Below are 18,888 nucleotides of genomic sequence, written 5' to 3'. Positions count from 1 at the left end.
ATGGAAAAGCTAACAGACAGAAGAAGTCTCTAAACAGTAGTGCTCCTTTTGTTGGAGGAGAAGGATACTGTGTGTGACTTTTTGTTGGCTGGAACTTGCCAATGCAAGGTGGGGTGAGCTTGGTGGTGACAGGTGCCAGTTGACTCCCTGAGAGCAGCCCTTGCTGAAATAAAAGGGTCCTGTCCTCAGGACGACAAAAAATAGCCAGTGAAAGGTTATGAAATGTACCCAGTAAACATTGTTCTGGAGACAGAAAAAATTGTGTCCTGTATTCCACTGGCTGGGAATCATGTTCCTCCATCTCCACCAGCCAGTTCCACGAGCCAAGCCACGCAGCCAGATGTAGACTGGTGCCTTTGCAGTTGAATTAAACACTGTGTGAAGCACCTGCTCTCCTGATTTGCCTCCGGATTCTTTCTGTGCTGTTGTCCACACTTACTTGTGCCTGGTTAGACAGGTTTTGTCTGCACAGGAAAGAAGTTTGATACATGACAACGTTACCCAGGAGTTCACAATCATTTACAGCCTCTCACCCACTACCAGAGTCCTCCTAGTGCTTTATCCAGTCCAGTGCTACCTTGCTATTGCTTCTCACCTAGGACTTGCTGGGTCCCTGCTGCTCTGCCCACCCAGCCCATGATCTAGTGTTCCTTTTCTCTCTCTGTGTTAGCTCTCTTTTTGTCCTTTAATGATGGATTTTGCAAACTGGCTCCTCTTCCTCAGGTTGGGAGGGGGACATGGGAAGGGACTGCATCAGCCTGCCATCATCTCTTGCTTTCTCTTGTATTTTGTAAATGGTTTGAACTGGATTTCACCAAGCAGCAAAAAGCACTTGGAGGGCTTTCCGTCAGCAGTATATAAATAAAAATGGATCAGAATAGATTGGATTGTTGCTTCTTACATCCGCTTCCCCATTTTGTTTTTGACAGGTCCTGGCACCCACACACACTAGATCTGATTTTTTTGTCTGCTTTGAGTTTTTGGCAGGATTTTCCATTCCTCATAGAGAGTTTCAATAGCTCCTACCCTGGTCCTTAGTGCTCAGGCCTCGTGCCCTTATGCTTTCCATACTTACAGGTCTTACCAGGCCCGTCATCAAAACATCACAAGGGCAAGAACTGCACCTCCTGCACGCTCTGAAACAGGGAAGCTGCTGCTGCTGCTGGCTCCTGATCTCCTTTGCAACTCCACTGGGTCCAACATCACTCCCCCACTTCAGTCTGCACTTCCCACTGTAAAGGAGTGGAACTGAGCAAACAATCTGCAACAGGTAATTTATGTAATGAATGTACCCTTTTCCCCTGAGCTGAATATGCATGAGTGGGTGCTGATGTCTTCAAGTGCATTCCCTGTTTGAAGAGGCTTGCCTCGTTTTTTTCCCCTGTGCACCGCTTTTAATGCTACATATCAATCACAAGTGTTCCCTGGTGCATCCAAAAGCTGGTATTTGCTATTCAAATAGTGTGAAGTTGTAACTGTTTACATAAGTTTTGAGAAATTGTTTCTGATCCTTAAGTGGGAAAGCATTCAAATACCTCTGTCATGTGCAGCACATAGCCCTCTAAAGTGTGGGTTTAATGTTTACAGATGTACTCTCGCAATTCATTTTTCATGAGCGTTTGTGCTGGGAGACCTTGGTTGCTTCAATGTGTGCACAAAGGGAAGCGTGAAAGCAACACGATAGCAAAGTAGTGCAACATTCTTTAAAATTCCGCATTCGGTAAATCAGCTTTTAAATTGCCCAACTCTAAACATGAGCACTGGAGTGTGAGTCAGAGATTCCCCCTTTTGCTTGCCATGCTTTGTGCCAGATAACGTGGAAGCAAAACAGCATCCAGGTGCAGAAGTCGGGCTGGAACTATTAGGGAGTGTCCAAAGGAGGGCAAGGAGCACGGTGAAGGGTCTGGAGCGGAAGCCTACGAGGAGCGACCGAGGGCACTTGGTCTGTTCAGCCCGGAGAAAACTGAGGGGAGACCTCATTGCAGCTACAGCTTCCCTGAGAGGGGAAGAGGAGGGGCAGGCACTGGTCTCCTCTCTGCAGTGACCAGGGACAGGACCCGAGGGAATGGCCCGAAGCTGCGCCAGGGGAGGTTCAGGTTGGGTCTCAGAGAAGGTTTTTCCCCCCGAGGGTGGCTGGGCACTGGACCAGGCTCCCCAGGGCACTGGGCACAGCACCAGCCTGACGGAGCTCGGGAAGCGTTTGGACAACGCTCTCGGGCACACCGCGGGATTGTTGGGCTGTCCTGCGCAGGGCCAGGAGCTGCACTCGGTGATCCCCGCGCTCCCTCCCAGCCCAGGACACCCCACGCTTCCGTCGCTTCCTCTCGGACCGCGGCCCCGCGGGGGCGCCCTGGCCGGGCGGAAGTGACGCGCAGTGGGGGCGGAAGTGGCGCGGTGCGGGGGCGTGGCGGCGGGCGGCAGGTGAGGGGCGCGCGGCGCGGCGGGGAGCGCGCGCGGGGGGCGGGGCCGAGCCCCAGCCCCGGCTCCCCAGAGCGCCGGGAGGGCCCGAGCAGGGCAGGGGAACAGCTCCGGGAACAGCTCCGGGAACTGCTCCGGAAAGCAGCCGCGGCTCCGGTGGGTGCCCTCCCCCGGGCCCGAGCGGGGCCCCGCGGGCGGCTGTGCCGGGACTGCGGCCCGTCACGTCTGAGGGCCGCAGGCACCGCCCGTCGGGAGCGCCGCCAGCTGTCGGGCAGGAGACCTTAGCAGCGGCTGTTTAGAAAGGATAGCAGCGTCGGAAAGTGGTTCGTTGCACTTCTTATCCTGGGTGCATTAGTAAGAGCGTTGCCTGCAGGTCAAGGGAGGTGATCCTGCCCCTCTGCCCAGTGTTGGTGAGGCCACACCTGGAGTGTGTGTCCAGTTCTGGGCTCCCCAGGGCATGTGACACATGGAGCTCCATCAGAGAGCGAGAAAGTTGATTTACGGACTGGAGCATCTCTCTTATGAGGACAGGCTGAGGGAGCTGGGCCTGTTCAGCCTCGAGAAAAGGTTTTCCAGACAGGTTGTGGAGTCTCCCTCGTTTATATTCAAGGACTGTTTGGGTGCAATCCTGTGCCATGTGCTCTGGGATGGCCCTCCTTGAGCAGGGGGTTGGACCACATAACCCACCGAGGTCCCTTCTAACCTGACCCATTCGGTGCTGAGCTATGACATGGATTGGGAAATCTGGCAGGCAGGCATGGAGCATGAAAACCTCAAGTTGGCAGTGACATACAGGACTCCTGAGCTCCACACAGTGCTCCAGGGAATGACAAAGACAGTGCCTCTTTTCAGTGTAGATCAGGTACCCCGCAGGGACAGACAGGAGATGCTGCAGCCTGAAGGGAGGAACAAAAAAAAGAGAAGGAGGTGTCTGAGAGAGACATGAGACTGTGTTGTGAGTTATGTGATTTTTCCTCAGAAAGTCAGCTAATGGCTTGTGATGGGGTTTGGGTGTTTTGTACTATTCCAAGTACACTCCCAGGCCAGTAGTTGTGCTGTTGTAATGATTTGTGAAATAAACACATATTGTCAGTGTTTGCAAGTGAACCCAAACGCTGATGTGAAAATTGCAGTTATTGGAATAATCTTTTCCTATGTTCAAATTAAAGAATGAAATAAAAATTTTGTTCAAAATAAAGAATGAAATGGCCAGCAGTAAGAAGACCACAGGGCTACTAGACCTAACTGTGCACATGAAGAAAGGATGCTGATGGATGTAGAGAGCACTGTGATTCCACATCCAGCAGTGATGGTCGTTGATAGTATTTATTTTAGTAATCAACAGGAATTCCTGTGATAAGCTTTCCCCACTCCTTTTTGTTCTTTTATTTGTTTGTGGGGTTTTTGTGGGTTTCTTTTTCTTTTTTTTTTTTAGGTATTAAATGTTGTTCAGATATTGAATGGGTGAATACCACCTGGATTTTCCCAAAGGCCTCTTTCCAAAGAAGAGGCTAATTCTTGACTCTGTGCAAGTCACAGTGCAGCTTCCAATAAGGAGCGTGGGGTAGTGCTGACTGTGGTTGTGGCGTTTCACGTGATTGAGGCAAATGTCAATTGGGAGTTTGCCTGGAATGACCTCTTTATTTCTTGGAGGTTTCATGGTGGGTGTTGCTGGCAGTGATTTGCAGTCTGGGCTGACCTATCCTGGAGCAGATGAGGTAGAAGCTAAAACTGCTCCCATTCCTTGCCAATTCCCTGAAACACGGAGCCTTCCTGGAGCAGTGAAAGGAAGCGGAGCGGAGAGTACTGCCCTTGCCAGAGGCAAGGCCTGGAAGCAAAGTGGCTTTGGCGTGTCCTTGTAGAAGCTTTTCTGCGTGACAGTTTTCTGGGAATCAGAGGTGCTCCAGTCAACTGTCCCTTGCTTAGACTTTATTTTAGGAAGGTTATCTGATAAATTCTGATATTTCATTATGTTTGTCTTGTCCGAGTAGTAAAGCTGGGATGTAGAGGCTGCCTGATTTATCTATATCTGTATTCCTGGGATGTGTTGAATGGGGGGGAGACAGCCACACCTCCAGAGCCCTGAGGGAGAAGAGTGCCTGAGGCACTCCCAGAGCAGCACAGGCTGCTATTCTTAGCATCTGTCCTTCTTCTATCACTCTGGATATTTAAACTGAGTTTTAAATCTTCATTCCTTCAGATAAAAAGTGCTGTTCTCTTCTCTCAGCTCAGGAGTTCATGGGCCAGAAAACTGAAAGTAGGTAATTCCTGGGAACTACTCTGCAATCTGGCTTCTGAGTAATACCAGGTAACTGTAGTCACTTTAAACTGAGCTTGGGAGTGAAAGGGAAGGGTAGAAATTGAGGGCTGGGGAAAAATAGTACTGAGGTAATCCTGAAAGCAAGGCAGATTTTTTTCATAACATTTTTTTAGTTTGAAGGTAATGTGCAGAGGAAGAAGAGGATTATGTGTGAAATTGTTATGTTTCCCATGGCTGTGGTGTAAGAGATTGAAGGGAAACATTTTTATCACTCAGAAAAGCAGTTTCTGTAGCTAATCAGCTCTGCTTAGACCCCTTCACAAGATAACCTTTCCAAGAAAATAGTCCATCCAGGTGTCATTTTTTTGACCCAGCTTTTTGCCAGCTCCTGTCAATCAGGCCACTCTGTAGGGATATTCCTTCTAGCAAATGTGAACAGATTTGAAGACATTCCTTATTTGGTGAGTTCCCCTCCTGTCATCTTCTAGAAATGGAACCTTTGCCTTTGCTTTTGAATGTATAAAACAGGCAGGAACTGATGTGATTGCAAGTTTGATTTGGTTGTTTCCTTAACTAAATGTCTAAGGATTTGTTGTAATGGTGCATGTGGAGCCTGGGGTTTGTAAAACTCCAGAACTTTGGAGCAGAGGGTACTGAATGTGGAGGTGAAAAACGGGACATTGTGAGTTAGGGTTTGTAGCAGTGAGATGTGTCAGTGGTTAGATCTGCAGCTAAGGTCCCTCTGCAGGAGGGTGAAGCTGATTTTGTATCAGGAAACTAGAGGGAAAAACTAGCTGGGTTTTTTAGTCTTGGTTTGGTTTTTTTTTTTTCTTAAGTGCTGTGTTTCTGGAAGTAAGTATTCCTGTGGTCTGATAGTGAGAATGAGAAGCTCCAAACATTCTGCAGGGAGTCTACGGCAGCATTCCAGTTAGCCCAGTTTTGCAATTCCATTGTTTAAGAGAACTTATTGCAGAGAAGTGGCTCTCTAGAGGACTTTGCATAGCCAGTGGCTTCTGTGCACTTCAGGCATACAAAACCGAAGTGGCCCCGTTTAGGAAATCGAAGAAAGAGCTGTGTCTGGATGTTTGGGATGGGACCCTCAGCTTTACTTATGATGTCTGTATAGTAGGTGTAGCTAAGCTACTTATTTAGGCTTCTTTTGTAATAAGTGGTGATAGGAAGGGAACGCAGGCAATTAGCAGAGTGTTTGTGGTCAGTTGTATATGCTGCCCTAGAATCCATCAATTGTTCATTAGAGCGTCTGATTGTCTCCATTACTGGTGAGAGCCAAAGGTGGCAGTCGCAGAGGGGATTATCTGATTAACTTTGAACATCAACATCTGTCTGTCAAAATGAGCTTTATGTATCCAGCTGGAGGAAATCAATTTCAGCCTGTGCTTAGAGGACAGGGCCTTCTCAGCAAGGTGATGCGGTGAGGGAGGCTGCCTGTGCTTCACAAAACAGAGCTCTGTGTTGAGGGGAAAGATTGTCCTGAAGACAGTAGTGGCTTAGAGGGAGTCTTAGCTTATGGAGCTGGCAGGATTGAAGTGCACCTCTAAATTCTTTCAAGTCTCTACTTTTCAGATTCTCTTTAAAAAAAAAGTAATGTAATAGCATTCTCCCTTTTGGAGAGTCAATATAATTTGTTTGTACGTGATCCATCTTTAAATGTCAGGTATTTTGCAATTTGCCAAGGAGTTGCCGTATGCTATTGTAAAGCCGGGCTCTGAGATCTCAAATTTTGATTCTTTCTCTTAAGCCTAAGTGGAATACGGCAGTATGTGACAAACCAACAAATCTAAGTGGCTCTAAGTAGTTTTTAGGGAAAGGGAGAGTCTCCAGATTTCACCTATAGTAGCTGCCACAGGTACTGTTTCTTTCAAAGCAAAGTGTCTAAGCCAAAGACACAAAGGCCCTGGCTTCTTGAGAAGGGGCTGCCTTAAATGCTGGGCTCACATTTTCAGAAGCAGATTTTTGACAGGCCAGTGCTTTTCTTTAGGTAGTCCTGCTGACTGTCAGACTCCTCAGTGCTCTACTGCTCCTGCAGGGCCATGGTGTGCTGGGACACTGCCTCCTTTTGAAAAGGTTTTGGCTGTTCAGGTAGTCCCGTATCACTAGCACTTGTGGGAGCAGGAGATGCCGTGTAGGATTCGTTTTCTAAGTGGACTTTTTGTTGGTGGTGTTCTTCTGAGGTGATGCTATACTGTAAGGACAGGCTGAAAGACTGAGGTTGAGTAAGTACCCTCTAAAGCTGGAGGAGAGGAGCAGAAATGGCTTTTACAGCTGTGGCTAAAGTAACTTTGTGACGTAGATGTGGCAGAGGTGTGCTCCTGCTGCTGAGAGGGAGGGAGAATGATGGCTTCTCAAGCTTTTCACTTTCCAGCGCCTGTTGCCAGTTTTTGTGTCTGGGGAACTCCAGCTCCTCAGTTTAATTCACTCCTTGAGAGTGGGCGGGGTGGGACAGCTGGAATGGAGAGCCTTTTGGTTCCTGGAGTAGCACTCGGAGGCAAAATCCTCGCCAATGCCAAGTGCTCCAAAGATGAAGAAACCCCAATCTTGTCTAAAATAGCTACTAGAGGTCTTGAGACCAAAGCAGTAACATCTACAATGGAGTTTGAGGGCACTACTATAAGAGACATCTAGTAACATGAGCACCCTGGTGGAGTACAGCCTGCTACAGGGCCTAATTAGGGTCTTATTAATGCTTTCTTTCATCACTGCCTTCCAGCCTTCAGATGGTGATTAGATCTATTTATAGGGGCAGAGTTCCTTAATATTCAGCACAGTGTACTTCTTGCCAATCAAATCAGTAGCATCTGCATCTTTGATTGCTGCTTAATAACACTGTAGAAGATGGTTAATTAAAAAATATAAATAGACTTTTCATCCTCTTAACTTACTGAAGTGCTTCTCTTCTGCCCCCACTTTGCTTCCCCAAAAAAAACGTAAAGTTGGATTAGCACAGGGACTGTGGTGAACCTCTTATCTCACTTCTGGAAATGTATCCTTCTCTCCTATCCAGGATAGTTATCTCTTGTGTGCTCTGCTGGAGGACTAAATTTCATCCCCTCCTGCAAATGTCAACACAGGGCAGAATGATTTTTTCCTGCAAAATAATAGGACTTGTATGTAGGCTCTTATGCTGCATTTGAGCGATTACTAGCTTTTGTTTCAGTGTCTACATCTGTGTATGTGCACACACTGCCTTATCCTGCCCCTGAACAGGAGGAGCATGTGCAATGACATGTTTTGCTTTTCTAGCTTTTCAAGTCTCTTTTTTAAATACAGTTGTCTGGTTTTGCAGCTGGTAAACTCCTATGAATGTGCTTTATCTTTGGAGGACAAGGTGATGTAATTATCTTTTTTTATTGTTCATATTTTTTCCTTGGAGGATTTAATTCTGGTATTCGTTGGGATAGCCTCTAGGCAAGCCTCCAGAACAATCAAGGCATGACTTGAATATGCCAGCAGATTTGACCGTGGGAAAATGTTTGTCCGGGTAAACATGGTAGAAAGTATTACATGTAAGAAATTACTCTCGGTGAAGAATTTGGGATGACTTCTCACCGTTAACCAAGTTATTGATGTGACTTTCCTCTGTCAGAGGAAACAGCACTTCCTGATAAGCTATGCCCAGAGCCTGTCTAGTCCATCTTTTCAGTGTGTTTAATCTTAACCTGTAGTTCATTTGTGGCTTGGTCTGTTCCCACTGTGGAACCATACTGGTGGTAGTTGGGTAGTGGTATGTGGTGAGGGATGTGCAGACCTGTGTTTTATTGCGTATTGCTGATCTCTATGTCTTCACAGGTGGCTACAAGGCATTGATCTTTTATTAGGATCCTACAAAAGAGAGACATAGGGTTAGAGACAGCCTGCCACTTCTTTTTGGAGATGTTACTGCCTGTGGGAATTAAAGGCCTCTAGTTCTTGCTGCCTTTCCAGTGCAGTGACAGAAGCAGCAGCACAGTAATTGCTAAAGCAGCCCTTGTAGCTTTGAAGTATACACACTGATTTTTTTCAAAGTATTTAATCCCTCTTCTCCCCTGAGCCTGCTCTTTTTAGTTTCTTGAAACATGTTAAGGAAGCAGGTATTGTTGATGGCTTGCCTTATTCTCCCTTTATTTTCACAGCAAAGTACACATCTGGTAAGTGCTTGTATATAGCTTTACATTCTGCCTGTGTTGAGGGCAGCCAGGCTATTTTCTTAATATTGCCTTTGTTTATGTTCCTTTGAAAAACTAAGATATTTTAAGGTTGTGGGGTTGTTTTCTTTTAGATAATTATCCCAGTGGTCAGTCCTCCATAGAGCAGTATTTTCTAAGGAACTTAGGAAAGGTTGCTTCTTTTACAAACTCTGTTTGCTCTGTAACAAGTTCTTTTGAGCTTGCCTTAACGTAAGAAGTTTTATTCTTATGGAGAGAGGTGAGCAAAGCAGGTGGAGTATTTCTCTGCCTATCCAGAGCAGTGAATTGTATACTTCCTTTTCCAGGTGCAGAGCTTCACATATCCCTGAGTATTAGACTTGGCTGTGGTGAGTGAACAGTAAGCCCAGTTCTTGGTTCCAAATGCCTGAAAACCCTGGAGTGCTCAGCCTGTATTTGGCCTGGTTTAAGTCTTTTGGAAAGGCAAGACAGTCTGGTGGAGACTGATTCTGTTTCCCACTCTTGCTGTTTCTCTCAGCTTTTGCCAGTATGAGTGTTGGAACTGAGAGGGAGAGAACAGCTTTGAGTGCAGAGGGACAGCCACCAGCCCTGAGGAGCTTTGGAGCAGCTTGCCGGAGGTGAAAGGCACAGACAGCTTAAGGCAGAAGTGCAAATCTGAGCAGTCAGTAGCTTTAGTCAGAACTTCCAAATCAGGACATAGCACTTGGAAGCAGGTGGTGCAGTGAGAAAACAACCTTTTTCTCTTTGTTTTCACTTTAATAAGGTAAATGAGGTTATTATATAACATCAGAGCTTATTTGTCTTGATCATGAAAGTTGACATAGAAAAAATAATTGAATAAAGAATGGCTGGAGCCCCCAGATGCTGCAGCTCTTTTCCAGAGCCTCTTTGATTACAAAAAAATAAAAGCTCTATATTGCTGTTTCTTCTGCTTTGTGCGACCCATTGGTGGTCACACCACTCATGATTACATCTCTTGGGTGATCTGACATCTGTTTTTATGACTCATACTTGCTTTGGGCATGTGTGTCCATTTCTCACTGTAGCATCAGAGTATTTCATATCAGCTGTCATAATTCCAGCATGCTGTACTTCCTGCTGAAACACACCAGCTCCCTTTGTAAGATTCTGGAGTGATGCTGGAACCAGTTTGTTGCTTTGCTAAAAGTCCCTTCCATGTGTAAGGTATAAGCAGTTTATTTGCACCTTTGCTGTTTATGTTACATGAAGGCTTGGCACCCATTGGATAGGGTAGAAGAGTTGACATATTTTCACATGCAGCACTCACTTTTTTTTTTAATGTACTAATTCTGATAGTGGAGCATGGCAAGAAAATGTGCTGCTTCCTTCTCAATGCACTGGAGTTTGAGATAAAGGAAGAGTCAGTCTTACTAAGTGACATTCAGTCTTTGCTTTCCTTCCTGGCTTCTGCTGGGAATATTTTGAATTTTCTCTGTTAAAATATTCGTTGTTCCTACAGTCCCTCTCTGTTATGTGAAGCAATTCTCCTTTTATTCTAAGCATGTGGTGAGGCCCTTACTCAAATTGATTGTAAAACTGGCTTATTTCTCCAATTACTTTGGTCCTAAGAGGTAACAAATAGCAGCTGTAGCATAGAATTTTGCCCAAGTCTAGTCATTTAGTTGTTGCTGTTTTCCCTCCTCCTTGCTGTAGATCTCGAACTTGTTCTCTTGCACAGAAGGAATTATCTCTTGTGTCTGTGTCTGGCAGCAGTTTCCAGAGTCTGCCGTATTTCTCCACTGTGGTTTTCTTAGGAAAGGTGAGAATCTGAAGCTCGTTTGAGCATCTTCATTGAGAACCTCTGAAGGTGAAGTTTACTGACAGACAAACTGTGACAGTGTGAGCAGGAGCATCCAGGGATTTTCCTGCTTTGCCCAGTCCTGGGTGCTCCTCTCTTTGCAGGGCAGCAGTGGGACCTGAAGAACAGTCTGTAGCTTCTGACTGCAGGGAAAGAAATGGTTTGGGGGAAGCTAGAGGAGTGCTGCTCCCGAGTGGGAAAATCTGTCAGTCAGCAGCTGAACTGAGCTTGGTTTTAGAAAGGTCACTAGGAGAATTAGAATTGGTGAGAGATCTGAGAGATCATATTGGGGCTGTATAGTCTCGTTTGGTCTCAAGAGGTGAAAAGCTTGGCTTTCTCAGGATTACCTTTACACAGGTTTTGATAGTGAGGCAAGTTTCAGAAGTTTCCTTCTTGCCCCTGCTTCCTACTATGCTTCATGACTGGACAATTACAGCTGTTTATCTGGCTGCAGTAAATTGGGTCATTGAACTGATTTGAGTTAAAAATAGGCATCTCAAACATCAGCAGCACTGATGCAACAGCAGAGTTGTGGCCAGTGGCAGGGAGGATCATAAATTCTTTTTGCTGCTGGGGCCAGAGTAACTCACAGCCGTGTCCTTGCTGTGTTATCTGCTCGCTTTATTCCGTGGTGACAGTCACATAGTAGATTTGAAAGGAAAAGGATTGAAGCTTGATTGTGGTCAGCAGATCAAAAACTGCTGTCTCAAAATTAGCTGTACTCCTCTCAGATTAACTTGTATGTTTTACAGCTCTAAATAATAATTTCCTGTCTGCTGAGTAGGCCCAGTCAAGAAGACTAATCAGTGTGCAAACATTGCCGCTAAAGAGTTCAGATGCGGAGTCTGGCTGCCAGTGATGCATGAAATGAAATAGGTCTAGGCTTCCTAGACAGGCAGCAGAGCCAGCTCTCTAATGGCTGGGCTTGATCTTGCAAATTTTTTAGCTGTGGAAAGGCTTCTACATCGCATATGATATATTTCTAAACACACCCACCAAAAAAAACCCCCAAAACAACCCAGTAAACCCCCCATCCCAAAAAGAATACCCTTAAATAACAGCCACATCACATTTACAGAAAGCTTTTTCTACCCTACTGTACTTTTTCTACCCTTCATCTTGAAGGACAAATTTGGAGAGGATGGATGGTGTTTCTTAAATGTACAGAAATGGCTGTGGGCAAGTCTAATCTGTTATCTCTTCATTTTATGAAGCAAGATAGGGAATTGAAAGAATATGTGAAGACCCCTCTAATTTTCACATATTAAACTGTTGGTTTATGTTGTGACTATCTCTTTAGGCTCCTGTCTTGTGAATTTCTCCAGTGTGGGCTGTGTTTCTATGTTATTCTCAGCCTGTGCTGCCATAGAGCCAGGAATGCAGGTTGCACGCAGCAGTGCTCTCTGGACTAGCTCCTGCAGACTTCCAAGTACCACAGAGGGAATGTGGTGCATCCTGAGATATCCCTGTCTGTTTCTGATACCTTGTTTTTTGATCCTCCTTTGTTTTGCTTCTCCTGAACTTACTGAATATTTTCTTATACAGAGGTACAGAGCTCTGTGTGATATGAGCACCTGTAAACTCTGTGTTTTTTACAGCCTGAATGGGAAGAGACACAGAGGAAACAACTTTGAAGGGAGTTATGTAGACCTAGCAGTAGAGTTTGGGTTAGAAAACTTTATGGATACTCTACTCTGTTCGTTCTTCAGAATGTCCTAACAGTAGTGTATTTGTGAGTTTGCAATTTCTAATGTGCTCAGAGAAATGGATTTTTTTTGTCTTTGTATTCTTCCATGTCCCAGGAACTTTTTTGTTATTTTTGTAAGTAAAGACATGAGAGGCAGACTTTTTGGGAATTGCTGAGGGAGAGGTGAGCAAGGCTCAGGATGGAAACATGAGTGATGGGTGATTGTCTCCTGGCTGAGCTATAGAGCAGTGGTACTGGCCCAGCTGTATCCAAAAGTGTGCATACTGCTCTCATGTGTGTGTTGCACACAACTGAAACATTTCAGTGACTGGTTAGGCTTGAGATGTGAAAGGATTCTAAAATAAGGAGGCTTCTTTCAAGATAGTTACTAAGGAACAATCCAGTCACCAGAAGCAACAAACAGCTCCTGGGAGTCTCAGAATGGAAGAACTCTCATTAACCTACTTGGAGCAAGGGGGCATGTGCACATGCATGCCTTGTAATTTCATGGCTTCTGTTCTTAGAAGGGACTGATGGTGTGTTTCTTGGACCAGAAGTGTAAGATGAAATGCTGCCTTTTGCTAATAGGGTTGGATGACCTGAAATATATCTGCACACATGGAACGTGAGGAAAGGGAGGAAGGGACAGGGTGATTTCTGATGAGTCTTGTTGCCACTCTGAATTGACCTTGCTTCTAACTCTGGTCTTTGTTTTCAGCACGGTACTGAGCAGAGATTTGTTAAGTAGCATGCTAAAATGAAACGAAGGTTTCCAAAAACATTCAGATAAGCAAGAGATTCCCACCTCACTGTAGCTGCCTTGAATTTATTAAAAATCCAATATGTCAACCTTACTACTTGTGCCTTTCTCCTCAGCTCACCAATTCTGTTGCAAATGCTTTCCTAAAGTAATTAGTGGAGCAGAAAGTAGAAGTCCCTGAATAACTGCTGTGATAAAATGGCAGTCTGTTATTGTAATGACCTATTTGTTCTTTCCTTTAGGTACAATGGCCGCAGTAGCCCAGAAGCACTTTTTGGAAGGGCAGACATATTCAGTGCCCCTGATCCAGCCGGACCTACGCAGGGAGGAGGCTGTGCAGCAGGTGGCAGATGCACTTCAGTATCTGCAAAAGGTGTCGGGTGATATCTTCAACAGGTAAAGTGCTCTCCTGAGGGGTTGGGTGCTCAGCATTCAGCATTACAAAACAGAGTGCTGTGATTAGGTTGCAGCAGTGAAAGGGCATTGTGTTGGTAAGCAATGGAAGTTCAGAGAAGGGATGAAAAAGGACCAGATGCACTTCAATGTAAGTTTATTAGATTCGAGTCTGTCAAAGTTAAGCATAATGAAATGGCTGCAGTTAGCCAGAGATTGTTGGTTATTAATTTTTTATTCAGTGGCAGACTTCCACAAATTGCATTACTGCTTCTGCTGCACTTATCCTTTATTCCTTCTTGCTCATGTATTAGAGGGGAGGCTTTGTTATTTAGAGTATCTTGAAGATACGTCTTTTTGAGTCATTGTGCTTGAAGCAGCAAAGTAGAAAATGTCTCTTTGTTCTGATCTCTGCAACATACAAACTGTTCTTTTTGGGCTTCTGGTGTTTTGCACTTCCCTTTTGGTTGGAAGGGCTGAGTGCATGAGACTGGGTTTCTTGCCACAGTATCATAATCCATCTAAGCCCGTCTCTTCAAGGTTTTGGTCCAGACTTGGCATCTGTTGCATATGATCATGTTTAGGATTGGATCCATAAGACTGCCTATGTAGCAGATCAGAGAGATTCTTGTGTTTGCTTGCAAATGATGGTAGCTAACGTGATGCCTTTTTCCATCCAGTGCCATCTTTGACATCTCAGTGCTCTGAGATGGTGTGTAGTATCATTGGGAAGGAAACAGATCAGCATTTATCTTCTCATAGCCTAATTAGTAAAAGCAAATGCTTTGGTTTCAGGAGGTCCCATGACTATCCAGTTTAATTTATTATGGTGTGAGCAGGGTCATGACATTCTGTCTTTTTTTGAGTTTTGGAGGGTTTTTTTAAGGGTAGATTGAAGTTCTTTGGTTTCTGATAGTGCTACTTTGAAGGGCAGCCTTTGGGTGAAAAGCAGTCACCAAGGCTGAGCTCAGGTTATTGAGGGAAATAAAGGCTTTCCACTGGAATAGTTCTTTGTTTGGGCAAGAGCTGTGTGTGGGCTGGATTAGGTTGAAGACAAGGTCTCCTTCATTTGTGCTCTTCAAAGTAGGGGAACACGTCATGATCTAAGGCTGGGAGAAGGCTTTCTAGAGCTGCCGTAAACATGTGGAAAGCACCTCTCAAACTTGGGCCTGGTTGGCAGGTTGGCCTGTCTCTCTCTGTGGGGCAAATAAAACTCTTGGTAATACAGGAGTTGCTCTTTCTCTGTCTCTATTTTTCCCTATTTTTCCTCTCCTCACTGCTGTCTAACACAGTACCCTGTAATTTCCCTAGGGAGACAAGCCTGCTGCTTTGTATGCAAGTCACTCCCGAGTACTGAACAGTGACTGTGATGCTGTTCCCTCACTCTTCGGTGCACTCATGACTTTTAATTACCAATTTTCTCCAACAACAGAGGAGGCTTCATTGGCTTCTTTGTTTGCTTTGCCATTCCGCTGAGGTCTTGGCTCTCTGATATAATTAATAGCAATTTAGTAATTATGCAGGCATCTGATGAGAAGTTCCATGACCTTGGTTGTTCCATGTCAATCAAGGGGCAAAGCTCTCAAGGTGAGAACTTTGGCACTTAGTGAAGAGTGACCTTTTATCTTCCCTTGCCTGAGATAAGGCAGCTCTGTCTTCCATTTCCAGGAAGGAGCTGCCTTATCTGGGGAAGCTGACTGTTCTGATCTGCAAAATAGCAGCTTGCAGTGTTGATGGAGAGGAAACTTGTTCACTGTGGGAGACTTGGCTGAGTGTGTCAAACTCATTACTTCAGTACTACAAAGATGCAGATGTTCTGAGGTTGTTTTGTGGGAACAGTTGGATTGGTACAGTGCTTTTGAGAGTGGCAAGCCAATCTGCTTTGTTGAAGGTGGAGTGAAAGTGTCTCTTACTTTCTATGAAAAAAGGAATATTTCCATTGTTTCCATTTTAGCTAATCAAAGTTTCTGCTCAGAGTTGTTGCTGACATGACAATTGAGTATGAATTCTTAAAATGAATGTGTCAAGATGACACAAGAAAGATACCTTTCCATTTAGGGAGTTAGAAAAAAATACAAGGAGCTTTCCTCCTCTTCCCCCCTTTTTGGGCAATTTGGGAAATAATCCATGTGACAAGTCTCTGCCAGCCTCTCTTCTTTCCAATCATTCTCAAAGAAGCTTACTTGTTATTAACTGTGGCAAGATACTTGGTGAATGAGACACTGGAGAGTTCATTAGTTCATAGACAATCAAGGGATGTGCAGGTGCAAAACCACAGGTTAAGCTACAACTGAGACCCAGAGCATCCCCACTTGGCCCAGCCTTGGAGAGCAGGCCTGGACTGCAATCAGGAATCACTTCGAGCAGGATACATCAGCTCAGCATCCCTCTCCATAATATTCCTAACCCTCAGGGGCAGAGACCCACCTGACTTTTTCCTGACTTTTCCCAGCTCTTGGCTGCTGGGCAATACAGGTTGATGTCTTAGGCCAGTGCTGTCCAGCAGTGCCTTCCTCTGAGGAAGTCCTCTCCTCTTGGTGCTGATATCAGTGCTGTGAGGAGATCAAGAGGCTTCATGTCCTTCTCAAATTTATGCTTTGAAGTAATGGAAGTTTTAAGCTTGTGTTAACTGAATCCAAGTAATTAATCTGTTGTGGAAGCTGCAGTAAAGATCAGATTCCCTGCCTGTAGTTACTGAGATATTAATACATACCATTACTTAACATAGCCAATCTGACATAATACCTATTTGAATTTAACTCCTGGACTTTTAAGGAGGGTTTTTAATACAGATCACAGGAGGTGGGATGACCAGTTTAAACACTCAGTTAACAGTAGTTTTTCATCTATTTGTTTTCTCATTACCGGTATTTTCTGGGTGGGAGCTTGTGTTGGAATCATGTGCTTTGGAATATTTTACAAGAATGTTGTTGTGATAAGTACTTGAAATAGGTGATGGGTTTAGGTTTCCTGATATGCCCCCCTAGTTAGGTAGGCTTGTCCTTTGGGATTTCTCAGTTTCTGAGGAGTTTGTGTTGGCAGGAAATGTTAATAATCTCTAATGTTGTCAGTTTGCTATTCGAAGCGTTCACTTTTTAGTAATAGATGTGTGGAAAATTGCTTTTGCAAGTTATCTCATGGAGTGTTACAGCAGTAGAAAGAAATCAAATACTTGGGATTGGAATGTTGTTATCAAGGTCCTGGTTTCCTTTGCTTGTGATCCAACCCCAAATTGTCCAGTGTACAAAATTTCTCATCCTTGTACTTCTTTTTTTCAGTTTATAGAAGAATTTCTGGTTGTTATTTTTGAAGATCTTTATTCAGTGTCTTTTGCTTGTCTGGAATAATATTTTGCTAAACCAGTGTATCCTGTTTCCTCCCCAGTTGGATTCAAACTGATTTCATATTACATATTTGAAAAGGTCTTTAATATTAAGCAAAAGTTTAACTGAGAACCGTAGCTGGAAAACAAAAGCACTGTGGAAATGCTGTTAGGGGTGATGAAGAAATCTGGTGAGGCTGTGATAAGGAAGGTAAGGAGTAGCTGGCTGGGCAGCAGAGCCTTAAGGGATGTTTAGGACAGGAGCAGAGCTGAGATGTGAGTCGTTCTGAAATTGAAAATAGGAACAAAATCATAATCATGAGGTGCATTTGGGTGTTTTATAGCCCTCCTTGTTTTAAACTTATTACTGTGATTAGTCATGATGATCGGTAATGGAAGTGGGGGACTGAATACATCAGTGTAAATGTATTGTATTTAGGAGGCCTGTGGAATGGAAACTTGCCAAGAAGGGTCTTGCTGCAAGCCGTACTGTGCTGTTTGTTGTGCAGTGGGGCTCTGGAATGCAGCTTGGAGCTTGGACACTGCATGGTGTTGGTTCCTCTGCTGGCTGCAAGGGTTGGATCTTTCTAGGAGGAGAGCTGTCCACTGTGATGGCTCACCATGCAGGTGAGTTTACACCAAGAGACGCACTGTAGCACAGGGAACCAATTTTTCTCCAGTTAATTTGAGAGTGTTATGACTCTTGTTTAACAACAAAGTGCCTCGTGGCACTTTGAAGTTATCCCAGGGGTCATCTGAAAGAGGATGCTAGGTCTAGTTTAGTTTCAGATACCTCTCATGAGAGGCTGTGGGAGCAGTCATTTGCTGCCAGGAAGATTAAGCAGAAGCAGTGAGGTAAAGAGTGAGTGGAGTGTCCTGCAGACATGAGGAAATGGAGTACGGGGAAGACATTTTGCCTGCGGATAGTTGTTATTCTTGTAGATGTATGTCCAAGTAATGTGGATTTATTTTCCTTTTAAGTGTAGCGCACCCTTTGGAAGGCACCATTCATGTGCCCTAATCCTCTGGAAGCTAACTTTGACAGCTTGTAAAGATGTAGCTTTGTCTTAGGTTACAATGTAAGATGTAACCAAAAGTATGTATTCTATCACCATCTGTTAAAAGCAGGTGGGGCAGGGTTCTTTATCTCTTCTGTGGCACATCCCTGATAACTCCCTCTGGGAGATGTCTCCTATTAATGGGCCTCATAAAATTACATCATCCCTTTGTGAGATGCTCCACCCAAGGGGAGGAACCAACCTGGATATAATCTGAGGTTTGGAACACCGCAGTCAGCCCTTACCTACTGGATTCCCAGAGGACAAGGGCTACATAGCCACCACTGGACCTTCAGAGGAGACCAGACCCTTCTACAGGATCACTGCTTCAGCAGAACCGTGTCTCTCACCTCAAGAGGAGTGCAGCCACCACTTAATCAGACTGCTACCACCACCCTGCCCGGCAGGGTGTCGGGTCATATCCTGACTCTGTCAGGTTAGGCCAGTGTTTCCATAGTATTGCCTTGTTATACACACTAGTAAAGAACTGTTATTCCTGTTTCTCATAAAATTGCCTGAAAGCCCCTTAATTTCAAAATTATAATAATTCGGAGGGAAGGGGATTACATTTTCCATTCCAAGGGAGGCTCCTGCCTTCCTTAAGAGACACCTGTCTTTCAAACCAAGACAAGCTTCAGAGGTTCCCAGACTGTAGGAAGAAGACTTCAGGAGGTGACTCGAGGTTGTGATCAGCATGCTTGGAAGGCTGGGGGCAGCTGGCACTAACAGGCATCCTACACCCTTAAGAAGAGGCAAAGGGGGAGTGACTGTTCTGCAAGAGACTAGGTTGCAGCTCTTTCTGGATGCTGCCAAAATCCTTAGGCTTAAGATCTTCTGGGACCTGATCTGATCTGTGCAAAATTGCAGGAGATGTATTCTCCTACTCCTGGAGTTGGTCTCAAAGCTGCTAAGTAAAAGGAGGCACACAACAATTTCAGACTTTAAGGAGCTCTTGAGAAGGTTCTTTCTACTCTTACAGTGGTAGTGGAATATCTTGTGGAAATATGA

General features: G+C 44.8%; 1 protein-coding gene across 6 annotated transcripts in view; it reads left to right on the top strand.

Moving 5' to 3' along the window:
• Positions 1-1,112: 1,112 nt before the first annotated feature.
• Positions 1,113-18,888, top strand: part of WASHC1 (WASH complex subunit 1) — a 41,362-nt gene continuing 23,586 nt past the window's right edge. The window contains exons 1-3 of one of the 6 annotated variants that reach the window (XM_048299995.1): positions 2,583-2,741; positions 4,646-4,726; positions 13,350-13,503. In XM_048299995.1, coding sequence (XP_048155952.1) covers positions 13,355-13,503 — 149 coding nt within the window. In that variant the 5' untranslated portion in view covers positions 2,583-2,741; positions 4,646-4,726; positions 13,350-13,354. The other 5 variants (XM_048299996.1, XM_048299994.1, XM_048299993.1 and 2 more) reach the window with 5 other exon arrangements.

This window comes from Corvus hawaiiensis, chromosome 4 (assembly GCF_020740725.1).
Source record: "Corvus hawaiiensis isolate bCorHaw1 chromosome 4, bCorHaw1.pri.cur, whole genome shotgun sequence".
Taxonomy (NCBI): domain Eukaryota; kingdom Metazoa; phylum Chordata; class Aves; order Passeriformes; family Corvidae; genus Corvus; species Corvus hawaiiensis.
This window is presented reverse-complemented; position numbering and strand designations above follow the sequence as displayed.